The sequence below is a fragment of the Rutilus rutilus genome, assembly GCF_951802725.1.
Source record: "Rutilus rutilus genome assembly, chromosome: 3".
NCBI lineage: Eukaryota > Metazoa > Chordata > Actinopteri > Cypriniformes > Leuciscidae > Rutilus > Rutilus rutilus.
In genome coordinates this window covers 5786212-5804224 of record NC_140211.1, presented here as the reverse complement: position 1 = coordinate 5804224, position 18013 = coordinate 5786212, and the positions used below count along the sequence as shown (strand labels likewise).

At 40.6% G+C, this 18013-nt stretch overlaps 4 protein-coding genes across 4 annotated transcripts; all 4 read right to left on the bottom strand.

The window, feature by feature from the left end:
* Positions 1 to 10752: 10752 nt before the first annotated feature.
* Positions 10753 to 12364, bottom strand: LOC311287739 (histone H2B-like). Its single transcript, XM_084404769.1, has one exon. The coding sequence runs from the start codon at positions 12005 to 12007 to the stop codon at positions 11633 to 11635; it is 375 nt and encodes a 124-aa protein (XP_084260895.1). The 5' UTR covers positions 12008 to 12364; the 3' UTR covers positions 10753 to 11632.
* A 106-nt stretch (positions 12365 to 12470) lies between these two features.
* On the bottom strand, positions 12471 to 12908 carry LOC311287747 (histone H4). Its single transcript, XM_084404777.1, has one exon. The coding sequence runs from the start codon at positions 12886 to 12888 to the stop codon at positions 12577 to 12579; it is 312 nt and encodes a 103-aa protein (XP_084260903.1). The 5' UTR covers positions 12889 to 12908; the 3' UTR covers positions 12471 to 12576.
* Positions 12909 to 13037: 129 nt separating this feature from the next.
* LOC311287735 (histone H2A-like) lies at positions 13038 to 14380 on the bottom strand (the record flags this gene model as incomplete). Its single annotated transcript, XM_084404765.1, has 1 exon — positions 13038 to 14380. One exon carries the CDS (start codon positions 14378 to 14380, stop codon positions 13994 to 13996), a length of 387 nt encoding a protein of 128 aa, XP_084260891.1. The 3' UTR covers positions 13038 to 13993.
* Positions 14381 to 15919: 1539 nt separating this feature from the next.
* On the bottom strand, positions 15920 to 16525 carry LOC311287729 (histone H1.5-like; the record flags this gene model as incomplete). The annotated part of the gene is made up of 1 exon (XM_084404759.1): positions 15920 to 16525. One exon carries the CDS (start codon positions 16523 to 16525, stop codon positions 15920 to 15922), a length of 606 nt encoding a protein of 201 aa, XP_084260885.1.
* Positions 16526 to 18013: the final 1488 nt, after the last annotated feature.

The following is an 18013-nucleotide window of genomic DNA, read 5'->3' as shown; positions in this document are numbered from 1 at the left end:
TGGTATGAAACTGATATATTTATCCAGTCTGCATGTCCTTTGTATTATTAATCTGCCAGTTCTGACCAGTAGATGATGCTGTTTGCAGTCTGAGGGCCCTATTTTAACGATCTGAAACGCAAGTGTAAAGCGCAAACAAAGCGCAAGTAACTTTGTGGGTGGGTCTTGGGCGCTGTTGCTATTTTCCCGGCGGGATAAATGACTCTTGCGCCAGGCGCGAATCTAAAGGTTTGGTTTGAAGTAGCTTCATTATTCATAGGTGTGGTTTGGGCGTAACGTGAAATAAACCAATCAGAGCGACATCTCACATTCCCTTTAAGAGCAGGCGCGCTTGTTCTAAAGCGGATTCCTATTATAACGGCGGATTTGCCAGGCGCACGCGAGGAGTGGTTCACAGCCGAGGAGACCGACGTTCTCGTCAGGGACGTTTGGGATGGAGAAACACACCCAAATTAACTTCGGTTAAAGGAGTCATAACCTGCAATTTTCACTTTTCCACGAGAATCAATGTATGTTATGATCGACTAACGATTATACACTGGCCGGGAAGCCGATATTTAAAAGTGAAGCGTTTGTTTACCTCAGGGTAAATAAACCAGCGCGCGTGCACGCGCACTCAAATACGGGATTTTGATTTCAGCTCCCTCTTGACGTCATGAGGTAGTAGGATATACCATATATGGACACCGCAGCAGGAAGCCCCCCTTCCCCTCTCCCCCTCATATTCAGTTCAGTCGAGAAAGATGGAGAAACCGAGTGCACACCGGACTTGCTCTGTGGTTGATTGCCATAAAAAACATGTAAATGTGTTTTATCTCCCAAAATCGGACGAAACTATCAGGGACCAGTGGATGAAATTCATTTTTAATGACGCTGTCCCAACAACCCTTTCAACTGGCGTGCAGAGCCATATAGAGCGTCCACGACAGCCAAAACATCGCATTGATCTCGCGAGACAATAATGCCTTCAGAAATAAGGGTAAAAGTAGGTCTGTGTTTATTTTTTTTCCACTTTTCTTTTTTAGAAGGGCCTGAAAGACTATAATACAGCAGTAGGTATCCAATGTAATACTAGGTTATGACTCCTTTAAACAGGCGTATGATAATTTGAGTAAATGTGTAAGCTAGATGTATGCTTTTATAATAAAATGTCTATCTATCTATCTATCTATCTATCTATCTATCTATCTATCTATCTATCTATCTATCTATCTATCGTTCGTAATAATGTATGATTTGCAAAAATGATAACTGCTGCGTCTGTGTGTAGATGAGAGAATCAAAGTGTATGCGCGTTGTGCACACGCAACATTGATTAAAGGGTTACTTCAGGATTTAGCATTAAGCTTTGTATTAGTAGAAAACCTGTAGTATTTTAGAATTACCATGCTTTCCACCCTCATATCCCCCTGAGACAAGAGATTTATGTATTTTTTGTCTGGAAAAAATCCTCTGATGACGCAAAAATCGTAATTTTGATGCAGGTTCTGATGCAGCTGACGAGCACTGCCCCATGGCCGATACCATTGAGGAGGGACCTCCTCTCTCAGGCCAAGTGCTCGATCTGGCATCCTCGCCCAGAGCTATGGTCCCTACATGCGTGGGCCATCAATGGGTACCCACTAACCTCCCGGTGGGAGTGTTAAACACGATCACGCAGGCTAGAGCCCCGTCTACTAGACGGCTCTATTCCTCGAAATGGTCTGTGTTCTCTTGCTGGTGCACAGCTCGTGGCATATCACCCCCAGACTGTGGGGTGACGGAGGTTCTCTCCTTCCTGCAAGAGCTACTGGATAAGGGCAGAACCCCATCCATGCTCAAGGTTTACGTGGCGGCCATAGCAGCGTTTACTAAACAGACGCTTGGCCAGTCACTTGGAAGGAATGATCTGGTCATTTGCTTCCTTAGAGGAGCTAAGAGGCTGAATCCTCCCAGACCTCCCTCAGTTCCCATGTGGGACCTTTCTACGGTTTTGGAAGCCATGAAAGGTGCCCCATTCGAGCCAATCCAATCAATAGATATCAAAGACTTGTCTTTCAAGACAGTGTTTTTTCTGGCTCTCGCTTCAGTAAAGCGTATAGGGGACCTGCAAGCATTCTCAGTGAGCGCGACGTGTATGGAATTTGGGCCAAATGACTCGAAAGTCATACTCAAACCAAGGCACAGGTACGTTCCTAAATCCCTCAACACACTGTTTAGGGCTCAGGTGATTTCCCTGTCGGCCCTGCCGGTCTCTAATGAGGAGAAGGACGCGAGCTTCCTTTGCCCGGTCAGGGCATTAAGGGCTTATGTGTCTCGCTCGACTGTCTTCAGACAGACGGAGCAGCTCTTTGTTTCGTTCAACGGGCGTTCTAAGGGACTAGCCGTGTCGAAACAGAGTCTATCCAGGTGGATAGTTGATGCTATAGCGCTGGCTTACACTTCTAAGGGCCTGCAGTGCCCGTTAGATGTCAGAGCGCACTCCACAAGAGGCATGGCCTTGTCATGGGCTTGGTCTAGTGGGATTGCCTTGCAAGATATCTGTATGGCGGCAGGCTGGGCCTCCCCGTCTACATTTATAAGGTTTTATTAACCTAGAGGTTCCCATCTTGCAGGCTAAGCTGCTTTCGGTCAAAAAATCAGTACTGTCTGCCCGATGCTATCGGCTCAGAATACTGAAACTGCTCGAGCGCCGCTCTGATCGATTAAATAACTCTATGGGCAGTGTGTAAGACACATAATATTCATCAGACCAGGCCGAGTTTTTCGCCCTGACTGTGTGGAACACTGTTGAGATAATTTGCTCCTTATAGGATGCTACTTATTATAGGAATGATGCTGTTCTAGCCCCTCTTTCCTGGACTCTCTGCGAGTCCCTGATGATTATGCACTATATGAGCCCCGGGCACTTGCCCTTGGGACTTTGGTGTTGGATCTCAGCATGCACAGCGTTTTAACACTGTGTTCCCCAACAGAATACACTTCTTGAGAAAAAAAAAAAATCTCCCTGCACAAAATCAATTAAACATGTGTCAGTCATTCCTATTTAACTCTGACACTGAGTAACAATCAACACCACAGTCGAAGATTGTGACTGCATTGGAGTACCTGGAGGTTGAATGCCCATCACTGATGGTTTGCCCTTTTCTGAAGCAGGTTTTGCCACACCCGGAGTGTTTGCTTCTGGAACACATCAGTTTCCCTCAGGAAAGGAACTCTCTAATGCTGCAAAAGCTGCCGCTGGAGATTCAGACAGCCCCACGGGTTCTATGATCTTGTCCTCAGAATTTGCCAATATCTGGTTGACATGTCTGTGCACAATGTAGCCATTCTCTAGCATGACCTTGTAGGACCCTATTAGCTTGGTAATGACCCCGGGATCCACTTAGGTCCATGACTGAAATTCCTTGTGCTCACTGTGTCTCCCTCCTGGAAACTTCTCCCTGAAACTTGCTTGTCATGATGTTTCTTTTGAATGCTCTGTTTCTGTTCCACCTTCATTCTGCGGTTTGGATGAATTAGGTCTAATGTTGATCTCAACTTCCCGCCTTGTAACATTTCAGCAGGCGACAGCCCGTTGGTGGACTGTGGTTTAATGCAGTAACTAAACAGCACTCTTGACACTTAAAGGAGAACTCCGGACAATTTTAACATTGAGCTATTTTTTTTGTACATTTGGAGTGCTGTCAGTACAGAGAACAACGACAAAAATCGCTGTTGCCTACACCGTGTTATCCTCGTTTTAAAATTTGCACCCTGTTGACTTCAATGGGGCATGTTTTAAACCTGCTTTTAGCCTCTTAACATCCTTGATGTGTCATTACAAGTTCACAGGTCATGTGAGTGATTCCTTCGGAGTGAACGCGGGTGAATCTGACTGCAGTAGATGTGAAAGAAATATATAAAAAATGATGTTTATTCAGCCAGCGCACATACCTGTATTTACATCCTGTTTTCGGTCGAAGTCCACAGTAATCGATTGTCGAGTTCACGCGCATAGGTTTAGTACCTATGATCACGCGTGTGAACTCGACAATCGACTACTGTGGACTTTGACCGAAAACAGGATGTAAATACAGGTATGTGCGCTGGCTGAATAAACATCATTTTTATTAATATCTTGACATGTCATAAAATGCGATGCCACGCTGACTGACATGTATGCGCATGAATCACTGTTACACACACAGTCTCAGAGCAATATTGTAAATTAGTGCATAATACGTTTTAAACTAGCAGAATAATACAGCATCACGTATTAGCACTTTTAGCTATGTCTTTTAACAATTATAGCATTTCGAAGGGCAAAAACATGAACTGTATTGACTCTATTGGCTTTACATCATCAAGTCTGTCACTTTAGCGCGAGGCCCTGTGCGGTCACACACTTGGCACAGCACTTGCACAGTACTGAGTAGCATAATAGCATTAGCTCCTTAGCCTGAGCAAACTCCATCACGTGGAGCTTGCATAGTTTCATCGACAGGCACCCCAGCTCCACCCACGTCCCACCTCTTTGCCCATTTTCTGTTATCCAGGAGTGATGCTTGGTGATGCGCTGCCAAGATGGCGACGGCCGGCTCTGCACACTTTTAGCTTCAAAAATGCTGTTCAGAAACCTACGGGTGACGTCACGGACACTACGTCCATATTTTTTACAGTCTATGGAAAATAGCGGAGTAAAAGTACTGATACATCACTTGAAATGTACAAAAAGTAAAAGTGTAGGTAAAAGTACACAATTTTTAAACTACTCAAGAAAGTACAATTGCCCCGCCCCGCCCCATCCCGCCCCATCCCGCCCCATCCCATCACCCAGACTGCACTCTGGGGTACTACACACGGACATTATGTATGCTCATATATCCTCATCACAAAGGACTTGAAAGGTCTTGAAAGATTCAAAGTCTATTTCCATTTCTCACAGAATGCAGTCAACAAGGTTTTTTGTTTTATTTGCCTGTATTTTATGTCAGTAGAATGCCATTACATCTGTTGCGTGTGCTTTTGCTGTGTGTCAAGCTGATGTGATTTCTGTATTTTGTTGTTTATACGGTGTTAGTTTCACGGTGGATTTGGAGAAAAGTCTTCAAATAAAACAGTAGCAAAAGAACCACTTCGGTCTGCGTATGCTTGGACGGAGAAAACACCCTGACTGAACTATTTTACAAAGTATGACTGTTTGATTGATTGAATAAATAGCAGATTTCTGTGTTGTATGTTTTGCAGCATAAGGAACTACAGTCAGATAATTCTGTGAAATATATGCAAACATAAACATCAGCAAAGAGAAAAATGTGGGATCCTGATGTATCCATGTAGACAACACAATTCATATTAGTTAAAACATAATTATAATTTACTGCAGTACCTTTATCATCTTGATTAAGTCCTGAGTGGATGAGTGACATCACTAAAAGCAGAAGAAACACAGATATGAAGCTTTTCCATTCATTCATCACACTGAAAGTGTTTTTTTAATGTTTTATTTTTATGCTCATTCATGTTAGAACTGATGGTTTATTCTCCAGCATTTAACATCATCACACACAGTGACTACGTTTACATGCAGCCAATAACCTGTTCAAAAACAGAATATTAGCAATAACCCGGTCACGCACGGCCATGTAAACACTGGCAAAAACCCGAATATGCTCATATCCCGGTTTTTAAAAACCTGGATATGATCCTTGGGGTACCCCTTTTCTAACCCGAATATATGGTCATGTAAACGCGTATCGGCATATCCCCATCAAAAGGAACATTGATTTGTGTTCTGCGCATGTTCTATTCGCAAGGAATCTTGGTCTTTTGAGTAGAGACGGCGCATACAAAAACCAACGTGCAGTATACCAGAAGTAAACAAGAAGTAGAGGTAAACATGGCGATATGCAGCACAGCACCACACTTTTGGAGCGAGGAGGAAAGCACAAACAAAGGCGATCGCTATCTGCCCCGAACTATTCATTATCTGCGTGCTGCTGCTGTTGTCTTTGGATACAGGAAGAAGAATCGGAAATGACGCATATTGCGTCTTAAGGTTGTCCGTACGTCCAGACGCCAACCATGTGTCGCCGTTTACATCGGGATATTGCCAATTGATTACAAATTCCATGTATACAGGAGTAACTCTCTCTGCTCACGCATGTAAACGGGTTATTCCGAATGTTTCAGAAACCCAAAATAGTGACCTTAAACCGACCATAACCCGAATATTGACAGCTTGTAAACGTAGTCAATGACGTCACAGGACTTGTGAACTGATGCAAGAGTCAATTCACTGATTCACTGATGTGATCAAATACAATCCATTTGTTAACACGCTCCACAGCGCCGCCCAGTGCATTTAATTATAACTGTGAGTTGGTGCTTGGGATTTATCATGAATTCACTTCGAATTTTACTATGTTGCTTTGCTGGTCGTAAATGCATAGTATTTTCTTTTTTGAATAATAATAACAGTTTCGAATATTCGTGCACACCCCTAATTGTGACTTTATATCAAAATAATGTGGAAATAGTAGCCTACAGTTGAAATTAACCAAAACCAGAAAGAAAACCTAGTGCAGGTGACCTTGTGCTTTGAGGGTGTAAGAGTATTTTAAAGGTTGTATCACCGACAGGGGTGGGTGTTGTGAGGTTTTCATGTGCAGCTGTCATAGGCAGCCGTGCAAGAGCGCAAAACCTCACAACACCCACTCCTGTCGGTGATTGGTTGGAACACTATTTATTTTGGTTTTGAGTGGTGGTGAAACCAACTGTTTTTGTGTGCAGATCTTAGAGCCTAGGCTGCCTACAGAGACGCTTTTTTTTTGATGCCTTGCTTATGGGGCGGGTAGCTAGCTGATCGTTAGGAAAGATTAGATGAATGTGATCATTTATGTTTGGGCCTGAAATGGCTTATACAACCTTTAACACCTCGTTTGTTTCAGCACTTCAAGAGCTTTCGCCTCGGTCAGAAATAATTAATACGTCAACACTAAATGATCTCAGTTCCTCCTAAAAGGACCCAAAACCAAACCATGTTTTGACCGCTTGGAGTGTCTCAAACAAACTACTGTGTGAAAAAGCCCTTAAACCACATTAAAAATGTATCAATATATTTGCAATATATAAAAAGTAAAACTTAAAGAAATATAGCTCAAGTACAGTTTTCAATCAAAATACTAAAAAAGCCTTGCCAAATATGAATAAATAAATAAATAAATAAATAAATAAATAAATAAGTTTAAAAGGACAACAAAAGTCTGAGATACTTTCTGGTTGTCAGGCATTGGTGGAACATGTTTATATGTTGACGTTATGAACTTATTTTGGAAGCCTGGTTATTCTGACACAAGTGTGAACTGACATCATTCAGCAACTAAATATGAAGTTCAGGTGAACTGGTTAAGAACTAACTTCTCTTTTCTGAGACAAGTTTCAGTTATTTTTAACCAGTTCGCCTGAACTTCATATTTAGTTGTTGTATGAAGTCAGTTCACACGTGTGTTAGAATAACCACAGGTTTTCAGAACAAGTTCATTATATTGTGTGAGCTGACTTCATTCAACAACTAAATATGAAGTTCAGGCAAACTAGTTAGTTTCTGGTTTCTAATCAGGTTAGTTCTGAGATAAGCTCTACTTTGTTTGATAAACTGTTTGTCCATAGAATGACAATGAAATGTATGTTTCCAAATCTTTTTTGCAATTATTTCTCAATATGAGAATAATTCAGAGAGAATGAGAAGTGATTGAGAAGATGAGTGTGTGTTCGGTCTCTGTTCTCAAACTCTCTGAGTCTCTGATGGAGAGATTATTTAAAGATACAGCATCATTCAACAATAACTCAAATCAGATTTATCTCAACTACTTGAAATAGGAAGAAAGATATTACAACAAAACTAAGCAAAAATACATGCACACATAGCCTCCATCTTTCACACGCATTATCACACAGATAAATGCATCATCAGCCTCTTTATCTGATCAACACGTAACATCACATTGAATCCAATCAATAAATAATACAATAAGCAGTGAGATTGTGGGTTCATAGATTCTCCAACACAACAATCATTATTATATCCCATCTTCAACTGAATACAATGCATTAGGAACAGAAAAATATAATATAGTATAGTAATATGATCAAATACTCACAGATGAGAGGCAGTGCACTGGTGCCCATACTGTCACATTAATAGACTCTTTTAACAGCGCTGAGTGTTAAAACACACACTTCCTGTGTTTGAAAGAAGAGATGAGGGAGGAGGAGACAAAACTCCACACAGAAATAGACAGAAAAAGAAAAGAGAGATACAGTCTAAGATATTTAGCTACTAATGTATTCAAGTTGTTACAGCTCTGTTCATCTACTTAAAATCATATTTTCCAGATCAGATCAGACACATGGCAAACATGAGGGCTTTAAGAACAAGACTGTTCCCTCAGACAAGGCAGGATCACATGACTTACAAGGGATCACATGACGTGAACAAACCCAAAAACAAAACCGTGACAGATCCCCCCTCTAAGGGCGGCTCCCGACGCCCAACAAAACCCCCCTAAATAAACGTAATTCCAGAAGGGTGGTGGAGCGGAGGCGGTCTTGGGGGAGGGATGGAGGGCCAGGCCCGTGCAGGGGGACAGGACATGAGACGTGGCATGGTGCACCGAACACACACACCATATGGCTGTGGCCATTTTTGGTTAGTGTAGCGGTCACTGAGGGCTCAGGATTAGTGGCAGCCATCTTTGCTGAGGGCTCAGGTTCAGGCGTGGCGGCGGCCATCTCTGCTGAGGGTCTCCGGCGACGTGGTGGTGGCCATCTTGTCCGGAGACACTGGCTCGGCGGCAGCCATCTTGTCCGGAGATACTGGCTCGGCGGCAGCCATCTTGTCCGGAGACACTGGCTTGGTGGCAGACGTGGCGTGAACAGACTTGGCAGGCATGACGTGAAGAGACTCAGACATGGCAGACATGATGTGAAGAGAGTCAGGCTTGGCAGGAATGACGTGAAGAGGCTCAGGCTTGGCAGGAATGACGTGAAGAGACTCAGGCTTGGCAGGAATGACGTGAAGTGGCTCAGACTTGGCAGGCATGGCGTGAAGCGGTTCAGGCTGAGATGATACTGTGGGTTTGCGGTGTTCCTCATCAGTAAAACTCACAGTTAATGAGGAACCGCTCAAAAACAGGGCATAGTCCATGTATTGCTCAAGTGAGAAGTGAATTTTTCCCCCAGGCAGTCCATAGTGCAAAGGTTCATCTAATCCATGTCTAAAAGTGTCCTTGAGTGCTACGTCATTAAAATCTACCTTATCGACATAATCCTCAATGGTCTGGTTGTCCTGACAAAGACAAAGGAGGTCAACTGCTGGGTTCATGGTTTTGGCCAAGTATTCTGTAATAGTGATCCACTGGAAGCAAGATGTAAAGAGAACCCAAGTGCAGCTTTATTTCAAATAAAACAAAACATGAAACATGGAGTGACATGAAAACAAAAACCATGGCATGAACTAGAACTCACAACACAACAGCAGATTACAGGGAACAATATTTGACCAAGACACATGGCACACATGAGGGCTTAAATACACACAAGACTAATGACTAGACAAGGGACATCTGTGAACAATGAAACAATGAACCAATGACAACATGACATGACAGACAAGGAAACATGATGTGAACAAACCCAAAAAACAAAACCGTGACATGTAACATCTAACATGTGTGTCTAATGTAAAATCTACAACAAAACAGTGAATGAAATATACAGCCTTTTTTTTTTTTCATAAAGTGTCGTTCCATAAAAACTCAAATGCTGCTGGTCAAAGGTGTTTTCTGTTCCTCAGCGCTTCGGCTCTCAGTATAACAGGCCTCGACTCGATGGGACTGAAGAGATGGTTGGAGAAACAGAATCACAAAAGGCCAGAGCTTCTTTAAGTTAGGGTTAGGGTTAGTCGTAGTAAGTTAATAAAGTTAATAGGCCCTTTTGGAAAATGAGTCCTGACCTTTAAAAAGTTTCCTTAATGTGTGTTAACCCTGAATCTGGAGAACATTAGGACCCTGAAACACACAAGCTGTCGACCAGCGATCTGCAGTCAACATCACAATCCCTGTCGCTGAGAAAGTGGATGCATTTGAAATAGCTTGTTTGTTTAATAAAGCTTGTTTTACATTAGGATTGAATAAACAAGTAATCTAATGTCATTAAAATCTGGCAGAATCTGCAAATTTTCCATCATTTTTATTTTATTAAAAACATTCTTTCTGTAATTTGAGATAAAAATCTTCATCATGAAAGTGTTTTCATCCTCTAATTTGCAGCAATTTTTCAACATTTAAAGCCCAGTGTGAATGTTTATGAGAAAGTAAACCAAGATATTAATTCTAAGATATTTCACTTATGCAATCAGATCAATAGAGACTTTCCTGTGAAAAGACTTTTGATAAATTGATAATTATTTTTTCATTTGAAAGCAGCAAGGAAAGACTCTTATGTGCTCATATGTGTCCAGTGTCAAACATACAGTTTTGGTCTAAAGAGGAAAAACATGTTTCATACCTCTTAAACAATAAAATGAATAACTTGTATTAATATACTGTGATGTCATCATTTACTCACCCTCATGTCGTTTCAAACATGCATAATGTTTCTTTCTTTTGTGGAACATAAACTAAGTTATTTGGAAGTTGTTGTTTTTCTCCATACAATGAGAGTAAAAGTTCCTTCAAAATATATTTTATTTTCCACACAAGAAATAAATTCAAACCGGTTTGAACAACATCAAGGCAGAATATATATATATATATTTTTTTTTTTTATTGAACTATTCCTTTAATACAGAGCTGTAAAAGGGAAATGGTGGTGGAATAATACGAGATAGAAGGGGAAATATTTCAAAGCTTTTATATTCACTCACAAAATTTGGGTTCCTCGAGAAACTTTCTGAAAGCCCTTCAGAGCTCTGTAATGTTGCTCAATAATGTTCTTGTGTTTCTGTTTTTCTGGGTCACGTTCAGGTCAGATTTCTGTCCTCAAAATCCTCAGTTTTCTTCCGGCCGCTTCTCCATATCTGCTAGCAACAGTCGTGCTGCTTTACAAATGTTACAGAGCGAGAGGTAAAACTTCTGTCTGATCTCTCTCTCTCCATATTCCCTCAATGAAGAAATCCATTTTTTTGTGTATTTCAGTTTCATCTGCTGAAGACCAAAGTCAGTACGCCGTAACAGAGGAAGAAACTTCAATCTGATGTTAGTTAATTCTGTCCATGTTTGAATGTTCTGTCAGCATTTATTTGTCCTTTAACATAGTTTGAAAATATCGTAGTTCATTCTTATAAGCTATATATTTATAATTGAGAGTAGGCTATTTCTCAGAAGAGCTACTGTAAAAATAAAGAAAAACAATATTGAAAACTAAATGTTGAAAATGTTTTGATCTTAATTAAAGCCAATAGCCTATGCTGATAGTGAATACATTTCATCTCAAAGAAAGGTTTATAACTTGTTCATCTGCTAAACCTGATGCTTAACAGCATAAACACAGAAGGACGAATAATAGCTTTTACTTTGGTATCAGAAAACAGTGTACGATCAAAGCTCTTTTGCAGACAATATGTGTGGCTCTTAAAAGAGCCTTTGTGTTGTGTGTTGAGCTGACTCCTCTACTTTGAGCTGGTGTATTTGGTCACAGCCTTTGTGCCCTCAGACACGGCGTGTTTGGCCAGCTCTCCGGGCAGCAGCAGACGCACGGCGGTCTGGATCTCTCGAGATGTGATGGTGGAGCGCTTGTTGTAGTGAGCGAGACGAGACGCTTCACCGGCGATGCGCTCGAAGATGTCGTTGACGAAAGAGTTCATGATTCCCATCGCCTTGGAGGAGATCCCGGTGTCGGGATGAACCTGCTTCAGGACTTTGTACACGTAGATCGCGTAGCTCTCCTTCCTGGACTTTCTGCGCTTCTTTCCGCCCTTGCCGGCGGTTTTAGTGACGGCCTTCTTCGAGCCCTTCTTGGGTGCGGACTTCGCTGGTTCAGGCATGATGATTTAGTCAGAGAAACTTAAAGACCAATAAAGCTGTGATTCTACAGGCGGGCTTTATGCACTGCTCTATGCTAATTTCCAAAGGGAAGTACGACCTTCTCTGATTGCTAGTTTTCCTGGACCAACCCATAGAATGATTTCATTGGTTATATTAAACGTTCCTTGACTTGTGGGACACCCAATCACAGGCTTTAAATGTTAATCCCGCCCATCGCCTCATGTCCTACTACCATCCCCCATTACATCATGTTTCTTTGTTTCATTTTCCAGCATTTTTCGAAATACAATGCACTGCAGTATTAAATATTGAAGGTACAATATTGATAATTTCAGTTTAATCAACTTGACAACAATAAAATATAATTCATACTGCAAAACCACGAATATTATTACTATATTTAATTGGCACATAAAGACCAAAGATAAATGTTATAGTAACTATTTTATCACTCAATGTAAACAATAAATAACTCAATCTCGTTTCTAACCACTTGGAAACTTGTTCTTTGTGTGTAAATGTGGGTGGCTCTTAAAAGAGCCGTTGGGTTTTCTTCTTCGTGGATCTCTTAACCCCCGAACCCGTACAGAGTGCGTCCCTGTCGCTTCAGCGCGTACACAACATCCATGGCGGTGACGGTCTTTCTCTTGGCGTGTTCAGTGTAAGTCACAGCATCACGAATGACGTTCTCCAGAAACACCTTCAACACACCGCGAGTCTCTTCATAGATCAGGCCAGAAATACGCTTGACGCCGCCACGTCGAGCAAGACGACGAATAGCGGGTTTAGTGATTCCCTGGATATTATCGCGAAGAACCTTTCGGTGACGCTTAGCGCCTCCTTTCCCGAGTCCTTTACCGCCTTTTCCTCTTCCAGACATGACTTGCTACTCTTCAACTGAAAATAGCTGATAATTTTTAAACTACTAGGGAAGAGGACTTTATAGTCAGCTAGCGGACCTAGTTGAAACCACATTCATGGGCGGTTCTAGTACGTCACCAGTTACGTCACAATTTCCAAATCGAGGTCAGTCTTTTGATGCCTTATACTAGTGGAAAGAAATATAAAGTAATATTGGTAACGATATAATTTAACTATATAAGTATATAAAAATAATTTTAAATGCGTTAAAAAAGACAATTTTACAAATAAAAAGCTTTCTAGACAAAAGGCAGGTATAATCTAAGGGCATCAGTCATTTGGGGGAAGGATTTGTTACAGGAGAGGATGAGGGTTAACAACTACACATACAAACATACAAATGATACTAAATACAGCAGCATAACACTAAAACTTAAACCACCATTCATTTCCTTTTAGATTTAAGTGACATATAAAAACAGAATTTTATAAGACCACCATGACATAGAAGTTCTTATTAAAAAACACTATATGGAAATCATCTTTCATTGAGTCTTAAGAGCCTTTGGGTTTGAATGACTGTGGATTTAAGCGGATGCGACGGGCCAGCTGGATGTCTTTGGGCATGATGGAGACTCTCTTGGCGTGGATGGCGCACAAGTTGGTGTCCTGGACAATGGCTGTGCGCCTCTTGCTTTCAAGCTGTCTTTTTTTTTTTTTTTTTTTGGGTACACAAAGACAAAGCTAAAAAAATAGATTAAACCAGTCTATTTGTGTATCATAACCCATAATTGTTCGATTTATGTTAACTAATAAAAAATTGGGACGCGAATACGAATAAATAATCACATACACTGAAAACAATTTTTTTTTATAGTACAAAGGGGGAAAATAACCGCGCAGCGCCATATGTTCATCATGCAGCGTGTTACTTGCATTATGAATTATTAGATTTCATATTGGTTTATCTTTAAAACAATTAGCAACGTACGGTACAAAACTGATTTAATTTTACGCTGGGCTGATACAAACTTAAATAGTGATACAATTTATGAAATAACTCTCAGGGAGAAATTGGGTGGCTCTTAAAAGAGCCGTTGGTTTGAAGAGGAGCTTCGGTCAGTCTACTTGGCCTTCGCGGGCTTCTCGGTCTTCTTGGGCAGCAGCACGGCCTGAATGTTGGGCAACACACCACCCTGAGCGATGGTCACGCCACCCAGAAGCTTGTTAAGCTCCTCGTCATTGCGTACCGCCAGCTGCAGGTGTCGAGGGATGATGCGGGTCTTCTTGTTGTCCCGAGCGGCGTTTCCAGCCAACTCCAGGATCTCAGCGGTCAGATACTCGAGCACAGCGGCCAAATACACCGGAGCTCCGGCACCGACGCGCTGGGCATAGTTGCCTTTGCGGAGAAGCCTGTGAACACGGCCGACGGGGAACTGCAATCCCGCCCTGGAAGAGCGACTCTTGGCCTTAGCACGAGCCTTTCCCCCGGTTTTACCTCTTCCACTCATTGCAGCTTCGGATTGTTTACTAGCGAAGCGAGAAGAACAAGAATATGCGGCTGCTCGTTGTGAGGTGACTTATAAAGAAAGCGTGCTAGTCTCCTATTGGCTGAAATCTGAAAACATTCCCAGCCAATCAATGATCTTCCCTCTGAACACCAACCCCCCCCCCCCCCCCCCCCCCCCCGCTGTAGTTTCATTTAATGCCGCTAGTCTTCCTTTTAAAGGGTAATGGGCTTTATTTTAATGGTGATAATGTTAATGTGTGATTAAAAGTTAAACGAGTCGGTCTTGAAGCAGAATAGTTTCATAGTTCACTGGTATATAAACATATACGTACATTCTATGTAAATTTAAAATGTTCTGTCCCTTGCCTTTACAGAAATATTAACATTGAAAAACACTTTAGGGTTAGAATTTCTTTATATTTTAAAATGAAACAATGTTATTTGAACAATTACACCTTCTTGAGCCATCAGTGTGTCAATGTTTGTTTTTTAATTCATTATATAGAATTCAAGGCACCACAGAATTGCTCGTCCCCACAGTTATGGGAAACTGCTTTATTTTGAGGTCAATTTATAGTTATGAATACATTATTGTATCTTAAATGGTAGACACACCTGTGTTTACCATTTAAGATACAATAATGTATTCATAACTATAAAAATATAACTCAACTTCCTTCTTCCAATTTCCTGAAGATCTATGAAGAAAGGCCCATGATAAGTCCACTGTCTATTTTCAGTTATCATACATTTTCTCATTCATCTCATGATTTCATGAAGCTTCTAGTTAAACTCACTGATCTACTTTATTGTTAGGGAATTGTAAAAATAATAATAGTAAATAAACTAAAATATAAATGTATGCATATAAATGTATTAAACTACTTAATTTAGTTAGTATACCATGATTTACTAAGTGTGGTTTGATACCTTGCAGCAACCATTTTGTAAATTGCAATTTTCATGAAAACTGTCACTGGCGTTACTGTCACTGGTGTCACCTTTCTTATGGGTAACACCAGTAACACCAGTGACTCCCATTTATAGATAAACTTTATTCAAAGCTATTCATTTAGATTGTATGCCAAATGTAACAATTTAGTCTCATCTACTTAATTATAGCTGAAGAATAATGATCTTTGGTCTTATGAATGTCACTGGTGATTCATTGTGTCATTGGTGTTACTGTGTTTTTTTTGTTTGTTTTTTTCGTGTTTTTTCTATCACATTAAATAAAATGTATTATCTGACATGATAATAATTTTACATCCATTTAATTCTAACTTTCAAAAGATTTAAAGGATTGGAAAGGAAATACATTTTAAAACCTCTTGCCATACCAAAAGTGGACGTTTCTGTAATGAAAACATCAACATTCTCAATGAGGTCTAACGTTAAATTTGCACAACATGAACACACTAGGTCCATGAATTGGCTTTCACTATGAAGGAACCCTTCATTGGACAGATGAAATAACGCTCTATGAATTAGTGAGTGGCTCTTAAAAGAGCCGTTTTGATTAAACACACAACGAAAAAGTTTATTTATTTTTGGCTGCTGTCTTTTGGGGTTTTGCTGCTTTAGGTTTCGCCGTTTTGGGTTTGACTGTCTTTGCCTTTTTGGGGCTCTTGGCTGCTTTCTTAGGAGTCGCTGATTTATTTGTCTTCTTGGGGCTCTTCGTCGCCTTTTTAGCGGCGGGTTTCTTCACCTTCTTCGGCGATTTCTTAGCGACGGGTTTCTTCACCTTCTTTGCTGCAGTTTTGGGCTTCTTAGCGGCAGCGGATTTCTTGGCTTTAGAAGCCGCTTTTTTGACGGGTTTCTTCTTGGTCTCGGCCAGTTTCTTGTTGAGTTTGAAGGAGCCCGAGACGCCGATTCCTTTAGTCAGGACCAGGATGTCATTATTAACGAGACTCTTAATGGAGATCTTGATGCGGGAGTTGTTCTTCTCCACATCGTATCCACCGGCAGCGAGCGCTTTCTTCAGTGCGGGGAGGGACACACCGCTCCTCTCCTCAGATGCGGACACAACCTTGACGATCAGGTCGCGGACGCCTGGTCCTGTTCTTATGCGTTTGGCTGCTGGTTTCTTCTCGGTCGCGGGTGCTGGAGTGGGTGCTGGAGCGGTTTCTGGAGCGGTTTCTGCCATGATCTCTACCATGATCTCTGCCATGATGCGAGTGAAGCTGGACTCACACAATCTGACTGTGATCAACAATAGGCCGCATTTAACCGCAGCATGAGAACCGTGTAGACTCATCTCTCTCTCTCTCTCTCTCTCTCTCTCTCTCTCTCTCTCTCTCTCTCTCTCTCTCTCTCTCTCTCTCTGTCTCTCAAATTCAAATTCAAATTCAAATTAGCTTTATTGGCATGACTTGTACAGTATTGCCAAAGCATTGGCCATTAGGCAATGAACAAATAATAAATAAAATTAATCAGTAAACAAATGCATGAATACATTTATACAAAAATAAATAAAAAAAAAGAAAGGAAAAAAATGAAAAAAAGAAGAAAAGAAATCCGTATCAAATGTAAAAAAAAAAAAATCTTTTTTTAAACTGAAATATATTTTTACATTGCTTTAGTTCATTTTGCAGCGAATTCCAAACTTTCACTCACAAACTTTGAAGTACACATTTGTTTTGCTGTTGTCCTTGCAGTTTGATACCTAAAATGTCCCTTTCTTCTTCCTTCATTTTCTATAAGAATAAACAAGTGTTGAAGGTTTGTGGGCAATACTTTATCTTTTGCTTTAAACATAACAATAAGTGTCCGTAATTCGACCATTTCTTTAAATTTTAACAGTTTAGAGCAAAAAATAAAAGATATTTGTGTGCTCTCTATAATCTGTTATAAATATAATTCGTATGACTCTCTTTTGTAATAGAAAGAGTGACTTTGTGTTGCTTTGGTATGTGTTTCCCCACACCTCCACACAGTAGCAGGGGCCTGTTTCAGAAAGGAGGTTAAGTGAAAACTCTGAGTATGTTAACCCTGAAATGAGGGAAACTCTGAGTTTTCTGTTTCAGAATGGGAGGTATGTTAAACCTGAGAAAGCAGAGTAAGTCAAGCCCGTTTCTGAAAGAGAGGTAACTTATACTCAGAGTCAGTTACCATGGTAACTTACTCTGTGAACCTAACCTGGTCGGGAGCAGGTTTTCTTCGGTAAACCCAGAGTTTCTTTCGGTCTCCTCCCATTTTTTTAAAGAGGAAGCAGTGTTTAAACACCTCATTCATTCTTTCAGTACCTTTTTATTAATAAAATTAATATTTTATTAATAAATAAAATATTGCTATTTTTACTGCTGTTTTATATATATATATATATATATATATATATATATATATATATATTTTTTTTTTTTTTTTTTTTTTTTTATATATAAAATGAAGTCTATATAACTCCTTAACTGACAACTGAAAATACAGTAGTAGATTAGAGTTACATAATGTAGTTCTAAACAAATTCTACAGAATTAAACTGTGGCATTTACTGAAAATCACTGAACTGTTCATCTGTGCACCAGAAGTTGATGGACCGTCCTCCTGCTGTTCTTCCACACCCTGGGGACGGGGCGGGGAGAGATAAGAATACCTGTTTATACTTAGATTTAAACTTAGATTCTATAGGCTACTC

Excerpts from the sequence above, each read along its gene's own strand:
- LOC311287739 (XM_084404769.1), bottom strand. The coding sequence starts at position 12,007 with ATGCCTGAACCAGCGAAGTCCGCACCCAAGAAGGGCTCGAAGAAGGCC.
- LOC311287747 (XM_084404777.1), bottom strand. The coding sequence starts at position 12,888 with ATGTCTGGAAGAGGAAAAGGCGGTAAAGGACTCGGGAAAGGAGGCGCT.